Consider the following 14,140-nt stretch of genomic DNA (forward strand, 5'->3'; position numbering starts at 1 on the left):
TTTTAATACGTTGTCCTGCACTCCCAAAAATGTATTTATACATGTTTTATGTTTTGTTTTTGTAATGCTAGAGCATACAGTACAGAAAGCTTTGATACAGGTTCTGACATGAAGAGGTCGCTTAAAGCAATGGTAGTTATTACCCCAAAAAAAAAAAAAAACAGCCAGCAGATGGGAGCAGAGTATAAAAGATCAGCTAAAGGCCATGTTGCAACAAGCTCTTTTTGCCAGTGTTTTCAAAAGGTTTGTGAATAATGATGAAACTTAGCCATTAGGGGTGTTATAAAAAATCGATTTGGCAATATATCGCGATACTAGAGCACACAATTCTCGAATCGATTCAATAGGCAGCCGAATCGATTTTTTAACATCCATTTTTGATGGAAAAATATTCAACAAAACGTCTAACTTTCACACCTTAAGCATGGAAGAATGTTATATTAATAGAACCCTTCCATCCATCCATTTTCTTGACCGCTTATTCCTCACAAGGGTCGCGGGGGGTGCTGGCGCCTATCTCAGCTGGCTCTGGGCAGTAGGCGGGGGACACCCTGGACTGGTTGCCAGCCAATCGCAGTATTAATAGAACATTAAGCCTTAATATTTTATTTCAATGCTGTTCAAACATGAAAAATGTTACAATCTGTTTGTTAAATACAGCGGCTTACAGTTATAAGACTGAAGTTTCAGATTAATAAATAATAAATTTTCAGACAAATCTTACAGTGTACATGTATAAGTTTACTGAATGATATTTTCTAAATTTGAGTAAAAAATCGCAACAATCCACTTGTAAATTCATATCGGGATTAATCGGTATCAAATCGAATCGTGACCTATGAATCGTGATACGGATCGAATCGTCAGGTACTAGGCAATTCACACCCCTATTAGCCATATTCTAATGCTAATTGTGGCAAAACGGAAATATATACAAATATACTTTTTCTCCTGATGAAAGAAGATGGTTTAATCTTTCTTTTGGTAGGTTCCATGTTTTTATAGCAATAGAACACAATATTCTGTGGACCTTGCAAAATCAGTCAAAATCCAGTAAAACAGCTGGGAGCAACCAGCAGAGAGTGCAATACATTTAGTCCCAATTATTACGCCACTTAAACTGTAACACTTGAAACACACAGCAAAAACCAAAAGAATCACTTTGGAAGTTTTTTGAACAGAGTGAGTATAGTGAAAACTTATATATTGGCGGTTTGGCACTCACAAATTCACGTTTCCAAATTTATGGGCGGAATCTGCACTGTTGTTGCTTTGCCGCCATCTTATAGCATCCTGATGCTATAAGAAATGATCTTGAAGTGGGCTAAGAGTTTCCTTTAGACAAAATCAGTGTTTTGCTGTCACTTCAGTGGCAATTATAAACCTTTTTAGTTGGGGCATCAAATATTCGTATATTTTCATGATCTGCAACTGAGCCTGGAGCGTTTACTGCAGCCTATCTCAAATTCTTGCGGAATATGAGCATATGAGAATATGAAATTGTAACCTTGAGTTATAATTTAAGAGATTCTGAGAACACCCCAACAGTTTTTATGCCAAAAATCTTCAAATGCAGTCTCGTCTGAGCCCTATTAAATATATATATATATATTTTTTTACAATATCATGTTGAAAGTTCTTTCTCAAACTTTGAAATAGAGAAATCTGTTTTATCATAGTGGCCTTGGCAGAGGAATGGATAAGTTTGTCAAGGTTATTATTATTATTTTTTTTAAATGAGTCGATGACAAAAACAGAATATAAAGCTATGTTGAGAGTCAGAACTGATTGAAATCAAATTGTTAGCTCCCTGCGGACTTTGCCCCAAGCCTTGAACAATCTTTGGTGCCTTAGCTAACCTCCTGAGTTAATTAACTAGCAACACTTTAAGTAATTGAAGAGTCTCTCCTGGGATTTCAATTCCTGGCTGACACTTTATGTACAAAGCAAAAAGATGATCTACCTGGATCTGCCGTGGTTCTGTTACCAGCCTAGCAGAATCAGTGTGCTTGTGTCTTCGCTGTGTGATATTGATTTTGTCTACACCCTGACATCCTTTTTGGGAGGAGCTGACACATGAGGTTTTGTCTGAAAGGCTGACATAAAGGCAAAGTCACTGTGGTGTGCTTGTCTCTACCGTCTCATTCAGCTGTGACCCGCTCGGGTCCATCAGCTCGGCAATTGGGTGATAGCTCAGCTCGGAGGGCGCATCAATATTACACCTTGTGCTTGTGGATCAACCGGATTAACGCTGCGCTTGCTCAAAGAGAGACCACATCTCAACTCTTGAACTCCAGACTTTCCGCAAGCGTAGTGAGGAATGTATTAGTGGGTCAAAACTGTCGATAGGGCGATTGTCATACTGTTGATTGTCATAATTTACATGTTCTGACGAAAATCATACGGATCTAGTGAGGGAGAAATGGTCTTTAAATTTGAAAAAAAAATCACTAACTTGTTTGCATCTGACAAAGGTCTTGTCAGATCTCTTCATGTGCTTTCCATCTTCTTATTAGATTCTGAGTTACTACAGCAGACATAATCAATAAGACATATGATTACAAATGACAAACGTGACTTGAAATGAATAATGCCAAGGATGTTACACTGAAGTAGCAAAGCCACTCAGCGCAATCCCCGACTCGCTTCTTTTGAGCTTGTTGTTTAACCTTACTCAGCTTTCTCATTAACCTTGTTTCCCAATGTATATAGCTTTGCCAGTTTTGTACCTTAATTGATTACTTTACTGCCACGGTAAGGGTCTCATTTAATTCAATCAAATATGTACATGTACACTCAATTATATCGACCGTTCACACTAGTAGTATGTTCCTATTAATTTGAAAGTAAGCAATTACGTTTGTAATCTGAGTCTGAGTCCTGTTAAATAAACTCATTTTTGCTATGTCTTGTTTGTCGACATTAAGAATATTTTGGTACAGTATTCCGATTTCCTACTGAAAATTCTATCCAATACTGCAGGATTTGAGAAAAAAAGTATGTTTTTTCCTAAACTGCTTTTAAAAAGTACTTGTTTAGCGGTTAGCTGCTAGCTGCTAACACTAGAACTGTTGCTAAATGCTGACTAAAGGCACCATACACTTAAAGTGGAATTCAACCTTAAACATTTCTCGACAATAATATGTTATATGTGAACTCACTAGTCTAAACATGACATTCTGGTTAAAATTACATTTGTGGAATATGAGTTGAATCCCCACGTTTTTATCCATCTTAGGATGCGGCCATTTTGCCACTTGCTGTCGACTTAAGATGACATCACAGTTGCTCAGGGCTCAGGCAACGACCAATCACACCTCACCTGATTTCTGAAGCTGAGCTGTGATTGGTTGTTACCTAGCCTGAGACCTGAGCAATTGTGATGTCATCTTCAGTCGACAGCAAATGGCAAAATGGCCGCCTTCTGATATTGAGAAAAACTGTTGGATTTTGCTGCTGAACTCATATTCCACATATTATTGTCAAGAAAATTTTTTGGGGTTGACTTCCCCTTTAATTTCAGGATGTTTTCAGCCGTTACACCGTGACACGCTGTTGGGAACAACTTTTAATTTAGTAAGGTAAGGTTTACTTTGAAGTTGGATTTCTCAGGGCATTGGCTTCGTATTACTCTCGTGCATATAGCATACAAAATAAAAAAAATTAAAAAAATTGATAAAATTTGAAACCTACTAGGGTCGTTATGCCTGAGGCAGACAAAATATCGGAAAAAAAAATGTTTGAACCGAGGTACTCAAATTACTCACTTCACCCATGGTTTGATGAATAAATGATAAGCGTATCCTAAATAAGTGATCAAATATCCCAATAATTTAATACACAATCAAATATAGAAGTTGTATCAACGAAAAACAGCTTCTGCTTTCTTGTGTAGAGTTTTTGCATGTTCTCGTTCTGCTTGCTCGCTTGTTCTCTTATTTCTTAGGTTAATTTAATTCAGTCTTTTCAGTCCATAGAAGTGAATGTAAGTGTGGATGGTTGTTTGTCTATTGTTGTCCTACAATTTTTCAACCTAAATCAATTGGTTGGTTGTATGGTAAACAAGTAACCATTCCTGTGTGATGTATAGCAGTTCCTTTTTTTTTTTTAATGATGTATTTTGCAATTCGTATAAACATAATTATACATGTTAATTTTTTAAAAGGCTATTTTTATAACAAATTTGTCCTGGCGACATTGTTCAGACACATCTTATGCATATGCATATAAAAGTTCACAATGCATATAGAACTTCGCATATACTGTAGACTCAGCTTAACTGCTCTAATTTTTCTTCCACAGGAAGAAGAATTAAGGAACAGCGGAGAGGCCAAATACGCACATCTGAGTCACGATCTTCATGTTTTAATTGAAGTCTTTGCTCCACCGGGTGAGGCCTATTCCCGTATGAGCCACGCTTTGGAGGAGATTAAAAAATTCCTTGTTCCAGTAAGTGAACCGTTTTACATCATTGTTTCAAAGCACAACTTAAATCTCTTGTAGAACTTCTGCTGCAATGTCACCGCATTTGACTTTGTTGTCTCAGCCGGGCTTACTGACAAAAAGAAAAAGTACAGTATGAGTTGTTTGCAGCAAAGGGATTAATATTGGTCTGATGTTTTCATCCAAAAACTACATGACTACATGATGGGCTTACTGAGAAATAAAAACATTCTATTCAGCAATTTAAATGCAGTATGAAACAGCCGGGAGAACTTAGCCATAACTAATAAGCATGGCGTGTAATGTCTACGCTGTAAATATTAATCAAACTTTGTCATGGAGTTCATGCTGTTTCCCCCTTCTTACAAGTATCTTTGCAACTGTGCCAGGAAGATAATTATGCTGAATATGTACTGAGCACTTAGATATAAAATATATTAAATGCACAAATATGTAAAGTGGACATTATGCTGGAATGAGCCAAATTGTACAGAAACCAAATTTGTCAAAGAGAACTCTCAAGCATACTGTTCCATTAGGATCACAATGGAATACAAGCCTGCTGTCTTGCGACTTTCGGCTTGTCTCTTCAGGGGTCCCACAGAGAGTCACTGACATGATTTGTTTGGCACACTTTGCCCTTCCTGAACCCGGACTACAATGCGGTACAAATATAAGCCACTGCTGGGTAATATAATAATAATAATAATAATAATAATAATAATATAATGAGACTTTTATCTCATTCACTGCCATTGACGGTTATAGACGTCAAAGATTTTTACTGGGCTGGCGGTGAATGAGTTATGTAGTTGTTATGTAGATTTCTGTTATTCACCCCGACTTCACCGACCGACTTCGATGTGATGTCACACTACAATGGCGACCGCAATGGAAACACATACCGTCAATGATAAAGCGCAATTTACTCGAGTAGAAAACTAGATATCTTTCTTCATTCATAAATATTCGCCATAACTTCAAGTAACACAACGTACGTGACAGTATGCCGCTATCTCCTTGCATGAAATTATACGGTGAACTACTGAACTGGATTGCTTCTGAAATAAGATAAATACATATATGAGGCAAAATTGCGAGAAGGCAAGTTTGCTGGAGGTGAAAATGTGTTTTGAGGACCAAAACAAAAAGCAATTTACCACTATCCGCCATTTTGGTTGTTTACTTTAGCCTCAAACACTTTCTGGTCAGAACTAGGAAAAGCCAACTGGGATAAATCCAACTTCCAACCTTCCTAAAATGCAGCATAAGTGTTAGGGATAGACCGATTATCGGCTGGGCCGATTATCGGCGCCGATATTCAGCATTTTGAGAAATATCGGCATCGGCCATTTTGAAGAATCACATGGCCGATAATAGAGCCATTTTTTTTTTTAAGTGTTAACTTCAGGGAACTAATTTAAATGTAAATTAAAAAAAAAAAAGTTAGTTTTTTCATTTTTGTCGACCCTGGGAACTCTCTGCACCTTCTGTTTTTAATTGAAATTAAAACTAAGATAAGTAAAAATTTAATAATTTGGATATTTTGAAATTTTGGGAGACTTATTTTGTGTAGAAAATAATTGTTTGTTTTTATTTAACTTTTGAAAACATGCTACTGCGCCTGGGAGATCCCAGAACTTGTCTATTGACTAAGATTTAAAAAGAAAAACAAAAAAACAAAACTTTAAAATATTTTACATTTAAATTTAATATCGGCTCCAAATATCGGTTATCGGCATCCTTCACTACTAATAATTGGTATCGGTATCGGGCCCGAAAAAACCTTATCGGTCTATCTCTAATAAGTGTATAAAGTAGCCTATACATATAAAATAAACTCGATGGAGGTACAGTGCAAAGGCGATTCGATATGTCTGTAGATTTGTGGCTCCATTCCGTCATGGAAGTCTGCAATAAAGAAATTGTTCATCATGGGTAATTACACGATTTTTACCACTGTGTCAAATTGGCTCCCTGTGTTCAATTTGTCTTATAATAGAGTGAACCTCTGCCTTTTCTTTTGGCCAGAGAAAAAGGAAACCCCTGCTTTCAAGTTATTGTTGTTCTTGCCAGATGGTGGAAAAATAACACTACAATGTCTGACTTCAATTATAATTGAGGATGAGTCTATAACAGGGAAAGTGGAACACTGTAATACGACATTTACAGTTTATTTTTCAGGGGAAAAAAAACATATTGGAGCCTGAAATATTTGAATTTCAAAATTGGACAAGATTCTCATTGTTACTGACTCAAATCCGACAATGCCCAGAGGACAACACAGCTAACAAAGTACCAGCATTATTATAGTTTTTAGTTAGTTTTTATTTCATTTTGAGTTTTTTTTTTTTTTTTAATTTAGTTAGTTTTAATTAGTTTTTAGGGTGGTTCTGTTAGTTTTTATTAGTTTTGGTTATTTAATAAATGTTTCATTTTAGTTTAGTTTTAGTTAGTTTCGGTATTAGTTTTAGTTTTTTTTTTTTTTTTTTTATTGTCTATTACTTGTGCACAATATTTAAAAAAAACACCATGGGAGTGCTGCTGCTATGACGTTACTTCTGTGTGACACGCTTTCAAATGTCCTTATTCCGGTTAAAATAAAAATAAATCGACTTAAAATCACATTTAAAATCATCCCTAAAGGCTCATGCATTAAATTAATTACCAAAGACTAAAACGAAGGACATTTTTGCTATAATTATAGTTAGTTTTGTAAACATAAAATGTAGTTTCAGTTAGTTGTTTTTTAAAAAGCATTCTCATTTTTATTTTGTTTTGTCAACGAAATTGTTTTTTTTTAGTTTTAGTTTTTTGTTAGTTTTAGTTAAATAAAATAACCTTGCACAGTACACAGAAAAACTGAATTATTAAAAAAAATAATAATAATAGCTGTACAACAAATGATTTTCAAAAGACCGCTTCAAGTTCCAGGTTCCAGGATAAAGTCAAAACTAAAATAGGAACAGCATACAAATGTTTGCATTGATATCACCAGCGTGACCAGCGTTCGCCACCCCTGAGCAGCATCAAGTGAGCAATTGGACAAAGTCAACCATAAGAACCTGTATCCATCAAATCGACAACCTACTGTTGTGAAGTGAACTTATCATATCAAACAGCTTGGCAAGTGACAACACAATTCTGCTGCAATCGTGTGCGTGCAGATAAACAGTCGCAAAGTGCTTCCGAGAGCATCTTTCAGCGGGAAGTTATGCGGGACGGCACGTATTGTGGGGATTTTTGCAAAGCTCCTTTGGCTGATAAGCTTCATGAACAATGCCTGCTGTGCTCTGCGAAGATTTATGTTCGCCAAGCAGTATGTTTAAGAGTCTTAACCAGTGTCAATGTGATAATAAGATCAAGAAGAGTAATTGCAGTGCATAAAGCAGCGATAGCTTGTCGATGGAGCTGACAGGAGTTTAGTCACTCTTCTGCATTTGTAGAGAGTACAACAAAGGCCACTTTTTTTTTTTTTTTAAAGGACTGCAGTGATATGCTTCTCATTAATTACAACTGCCAAGGAGGTACGCTTTTTGGTTCCCAGAACGCAAGGAGTGAACGTCCGTCATTTGTATAGTCTTATAATATACTAGGAGAGAGCAGATTGCTGTGTTTGAACTCAAAATGAAAGAACACACCGAGGAGCAGGCAGGTTAAACAGTTGACAAAAAGCCCCAGATTGTCTTGACTGAACGTGACTGGCATCGCCTGCAGTGTTAACCCCTTCAACATCCGTCTCGAGCTGGGCGCATCACGCATGGTCAAAATTAATCTCGGCGAGCAAACAGTCTGACCCAAAGCGCCTCGCCGCGGTTTATCTCTGTGTACTCACGCTAACGCCTCTGTCAACAGTCAACATTTACAAGGTCTGGCACATTTATAGCGCTTTGAATAAACTGCCAGCTTTCCAATTAAAAGACCTGCCAGTCTGAGTTCAAACCAACAGAATGCTGTCGGCCATATTAATTCATGAACAAGCGCGCGGCGTGTCAAATGAAGATTTTTTCGTTCGTGCGTGATGTTCATGTCTAGAATTTTAGTGTGAAAAATGGACACAGTCTTTATTGCTGGACTGAAACATATTGCAGGTGTCTTCTGCTTGGCATGTGGTTTAAAATTTGTACTGTAGATCGTTTGCTTAACTGTTCTGGTGTGGCACAAGTTCGGTCTTTTAGGGCCTACCAGCTTTAAGAAAGATTTAAGAGATCTTTTTACTTTGTATAATGTTTAAATTTAGCCCTATTGTAGACGTATCGTTTTTAAATTTTTAACTCAAACTGTACAAGTGCATCAAGTAGCTACTGATGTGCTCAGACTGTATGTTGCTCTCGTTCTGTACGGCTCTCTAGCACACATTTAAGACTGACAAAAAAAAAAAAAAAAAAAGAAAAACAGATGCTAATGCATTTTTAGTAGGGATGATCAATACTACTTTTTTTTTCAGACCGATACCAGTGCGAGTGCTCAACTCGAGTAGTACTAATAGTTACTTTGGATACATCACATTTCTCCTAAAAAAAAATGACAGCACATTTTAAAGAAAGACTTCCAGTATATGTCAATACCCTATTGTAACAATCCGCAGTATGGCACCATGCCACTTTTTTTTTGTCATCAGTGTATTTGATGCCGTGGACTTGTACGCTTAATCATAACTTGTAGTGGCGCCAAGGAGCCTATTTTTAAGTATTAATAAAGTAAACCTGTGGACTTCAAGTCCCTTTTTTTGTTCTCATTTTTTTTTTTTTTGCAAGCCAACAGTGGCGTACATGGCCGATCTGCCAATACACTGTACAGTATAGCATTTTTCCAACTGCATATAAACTCAAATTTCTTGTTCCTGTTGTAAAACGGCACAAAAAGGACAGCCGATACGAGGTCTGCAACCTTCAAACAGGGCCCAGTATCGGCCCGATATCAATACCTGGTATTGGTACTCAACCATCTCTAACGTTTATCTTGATCATTACAAAATATAAATGGATTGGCCTCGCCTACGAATTAGGGTTGTGCTCAAAAAATCGATACGGAAATATATCATTACGGGCCTCATTACAATACACGTATCGATACGCAGGCGTCATCGATACTGCTCGTTAACTTTAAATAGGCAGTTAACGTTTGCCTTTGCAGCTTGCATTGTACCTAAAAAATAAAAACCAGCAGCGTCTTTGAAGTTAATTGATTTCAATTAATGCAAAAATAGCTCACCAGTGATTGGACACTGTGTCTTGCTAAGATAAATGAAAGCAAGGAAGAATATCAGCATTTATATACTTATAAACTTAACATGGCACATTTCGTAATGTACCAATTTTCATATATTTTGTTTAAAAAACTAAATAGAATGTGTTACATGAAAAAAATGCTGTTTTTATTTCCCCAAATATTTCAAATAAGCACATTTTACAGCTGTAATTTTAATACTTTGATATTTTTGCTCATATCGGCTCATGCCTATTAATAAATGTTCCCGGTGTGTCTGTGAAAACTGCTTCTTGCTCTGCAGTGCGTGCACATTTAGACCAGGTGGTAAACCAGAAGAGCTGCTAACAAAAATACTTTTGTCAGTAAGCATAACAAACATATCCTTTAGGTATACATATGACTGTTATTATAAAATGCAAGAAAATTAATGTAGTATATTAGGATACGTATCGCCTCGAAGATCAAGTATAGGGATACATATGTATCGCGATACGTATCGTATCGTGACCCCTGTATTGTGATACGTATCGTATCGTGAAGTTTGCGGCAATATCCAGCCCTACTACGAATAGTGAATAGTGAAAATAAAACCCCATATATACTGACTACAATTGAAAAAAAATTCTTATTTTGTCAATGGAATGATTGATTAATCAGTCAAATTAAGAATTACAGCGGATTGTGCATAAAATGCTAAATATCGTCCGACCCCAATCAAGTCCATCAGATCGGTGTAAATTGTAATTCTACCCTATTTTAGTGTTTTCCACAATGATTATTTAATCTTTTTTACACCAGTTTTCATAAATGTAGTTTCCGAAATTCTTCTTTGGACCACAATCTAATGGAAACCAAATCAGCAGTGCCTCTATGGTCGTAGTAAAACAATTCTTCTTAGCATGTTGTTATCAGTTTATCCTAAATGTCTCACATTGCCAAGAGCACTCGGAAATGACATTCAGTTGTGTGAGATCACGTTTCTCAATTTGTGAGAGAAATGTATCGAATGGGCCTTGGACTGGTCAGGAAATAATGGCAATCACTCTTCATTTCAACTTGTACACAACATGACTAACAATGCAGAGTTATTGGGCATCAGATACAAAAAATAATAATAATAATGTGACAACTTAACATGGGGTTGTCACGGTAGTTTGTGTGCTGAGATCCACTACAAAGTCTGGATTTCATAGAAAATATTGATTTTGAAAGGAGCTCAGTATGCTTTGTATCTGAAAGAAATATACTGTTTCTTTATCGGTTATTTTAACTTTTACCTTCATTATTCATTCTTTATTGCAAATGTTCTGTTGAACCTGAAAATGAGCATTGTGCGCCCAGAAAATAATTTTCCAATCCAAACGATGACTAGGTGAACATGATTTATTGTTATCATTATGGTATTTTTAATGGTAGGTAATTATTCTGCAAGGGTTTTCCAAACATTTGAAAAGTAAGTCATAATACGCATATTTATAAAGAATCGTTTAAGGCATACTTTTTTTTTTATGAAAATCTGTTCTTGGTTGAAAGAAATGATTGTAAGGAGGAGATTTTCTCTGTGCTATCCTGATGACTAAGCGCAGCGTTGGTGGGTTTATAGTTGTGATCATAAAAACTGCACAAAAGCAAGATATGAAGAGTAAAGGCAGCACATTTTTCATGTGTGAATTGCCATCTCATCTTGATGTTATCCCATGAAACATTGCTCAGGATTTCAGTCTGTGAAGTCAAATAAATGTTTCAGTGACTTCACTGAAATAGCTTAAAAGAATTGATGTATGTTGGGTGGAGGAATTCTGTCATTTGTTTTTGGTTAGTGATATTTAATGCCAGAGTGGTGAATTAATCTATACGCAGTGAAGTATGTTAATAATTGTATGCAGGTAACAGTTCAAGTTGTTTTTACTATTATTCATCCATCCATCCATCCATCCATCCATCCATTTTCTTAACCTCTAATTCCTCACAAGGGTCGTGGGGGGTGCTGGAGCCTATCTCAGCTGGTTTTGGGCAGTAGGTGGGGTACACCCTGGACTGGTTGCCAGCCAATCGCAGTATTGTTTATTCATAGCACTTATATTTACGTTGGCGGGGTTTTTACTTTTCCAGTTAAAAAGGACAAGTGCGAAAACATGTCTGTCACAAAAATAACAGAAGCAGTTGTCGCCACTTCTTTGTTGTCAATAACACATTGAAGCTGAAAATGTGCAATCATGTCGACTCGGCTTGGCATTTCTTTTGAAATAAAATGTCTGCTTTGTCAGAAATGATAAGCTAATGAATGTTGTTTCTCGCTGTAATTATTAATATCATGTTACTAAAATGGCTCTCAGCTATCTTTCACGTGAAAGAGAATGTCGAAACCTTCAATTAGAGGTTGTTTTTTTCCAAGACAAATAGGAAGATGGTCTGCGATGGACAATTTAGGGGGGGAAATTGCACAAGCGATACAATTGCTTTTTTTATTCATCCCAAAGAAAACATCCATCAATACGATGTTAATTTGATGACAGCTGCTTCTGTTGACAATTTCTATGAGCGTCCGAGCACAAATGCTTGTTTCCTTTTAATATTTCAAGCGTGCTGCTTTTCTCGCTTCCACAGGACTACAATGACGAGATCAGACAGGAGCAACTACGAGAGCTTTCGCTGTTGAACGGTTCTGATGAGTCCAGCAGAGGCAGGAATGCACAAGGAAGAAGCATTCGGGCAACAACAACAGTTTCCACCAGGTAACTCAGTAATTACTCATGCATAAACAGGCGTATTAGGTTGCAGTTTGAGGTTATACAGTCGGGAGGGTGGGAGATCTTATTTTATGGTTTGAGTCAATATCACCATAAAATGCTTTTAGTGCTCGTATAGTAGAATAACTCAATTCTGAGGTCTTATTGCAATTGGACAAAGATTTGCACACATACCAGTTTGATGATAACGCAAAATGTGTTTCTTGCATTGTATACCTTTTTTTTCCTCTCCATGATGCTGTCCACCCTGTCATGATAGAATAATTGCCACTTCAAGTAACCATCAAATCTTTACAGTGACATCACAACCTTTCATTGAGGCTGAAACAATGGATGCTTGTTTCATAATAGTTGATAATGTCTTAATTTTCATCATATTGTGTGTTTAAGTCACATGTCCACTCTGTCATAGTGAAATATCAATTGATTTAAAAGACATCATTTAAAAGCTTTAAAAAAAAAAAAAAATGCAGAGCTTGCTGAGTCATGCTGCTAAGTGAAGATCAACCATGTGTTCATTAAACGCTAACATTAGCCAAACGTGTCTAGTGTCCACCCTGTCATCAAGCTCATATACTGCATGTGTTTTGCTGTTTGCATGTACATTGTCTGCTTGTCATTGTCTATTTATTTTTAAGTATGGGATCTGGAAAAATATGCATTTCTAATGGCGCAACATCTACTCGAGTGCAGTAGAAAATCTCAACTTTTGAAGGGAAATGGGAAAGTCTCAAAGGCACCATATGTTAATACTGACTAATTTTAAGTAGCCATGCCAAGAAGAAGAAAAACGTTTTGTGTCTGTTGATTGGTAAAAAAAAACAAAAAACATTTATTTATTATTCATTTTTTCCCTCACACAGCATACAAGAACTACTTCATATAAATATCATAGCATAACAACATAACACGAGTTGATATGTGTTCATTATTAATATGTGAGGTTGGCAGGTGTGAAGAACTGAATCAAATCCAATTGTTTGATTACAGTATTCAGCTACCAGATTCAAAATCCATTAGTATTTGCCAAGCACGGTCGTACAGTGGAAATCTCAAATCATCTTGTCCCATTGAATGGAAAGGCAATTAATGCGTTTTAAGTAAGAAATGCCATATAGCTGATAAGACAAGGATTCTTGAAGAAAAAAAAAACTTTCAAGTCAAGGCACCACTGTATTTTGCATCTGCACAATCCCATTCCATACATCTAGTTTTTTTTATTCAGCTACAGCTAGACACCTCTCAGTTTGCTATAGTAAAAAATGTTTTTTAATCCGTTTTGGATTCTGAGAAACTAATCAAAAGATGAGAGATAAAACTGAAATGGACAAGCTTTTCAACCGTCATGAGAAAAATGTGAAGGCTTCGTCATCAAAGGTTTATCTACTGTAAGCATCATTTAAGCCCTCCTAAAATTGCCGCAAGCCTCCTCAAGGTGCGCTTGACGCCCCTAACCTGCAGTTAATATGAGTTGTGTGCTCATTGCCAACAAAGCACCCATCTATGGTCTCGTTAGATCGAGAACATGTTTGAAGAGGACAATAAACAACAACTAACCCTAATAGGTGCATAAAATGTAAATCAAACAAAGCATTTAATTAGCTCAGCCATGCATGTGGTTACTTGTATGGAATTCTTCCCCTTTTTTGGCGCCCTTTCTAATTTATTTATTTATTCATTAGAGCAAATTGCCCACAATATAACAGATGGTGGTCTGTGTAAACCGGCACGGTCTG

General features: G+C 36.5%; 1 protein-coding gene across 2 annotated transcripts in view; it reads left to right on the plus strand.

Moving 5' to 3' along the window:
• khdrbs2 (KH domain containing, RNA binding, signal transduction associated 2) overlaps positions 1-14,140 on the plus strand; it is a 51,090-nt gene that overhangs the window by 21,155 nt on the left and 15,795 nt on the right. For both annotated transcript variants that reach the window (XM_077494922.1, XM_077494921.1), the window contains exons 4-5: positions 4,303-4,449; positions 12,262-12,389. In XM_077494922.1, the coding sequence (XP_077351048.1) occupies positions 4,303-4,449; positions 12,262-12,389 (275 nt within the window). The remainder of the gene's footprint in view (positions 1-4,302; positions 4,450-12,261; positions 12,390-14,140) is intronic.

Source organism: Festucalex cinctus, chromosome 14, assembly GCF_051991245.1.
Source record: "Festucalex cinctus isolate MCC-2025b chromosome 14, RoL_Fcin_1.0, whole genome shotgun sequence".
Classification (NCBI taxonomy): Eukaryota; Metazoa; Chordata; class Actinopteri; order Syngnathiformes; family Syngnathidae; genus Festucalex; species Festucalex cinctus.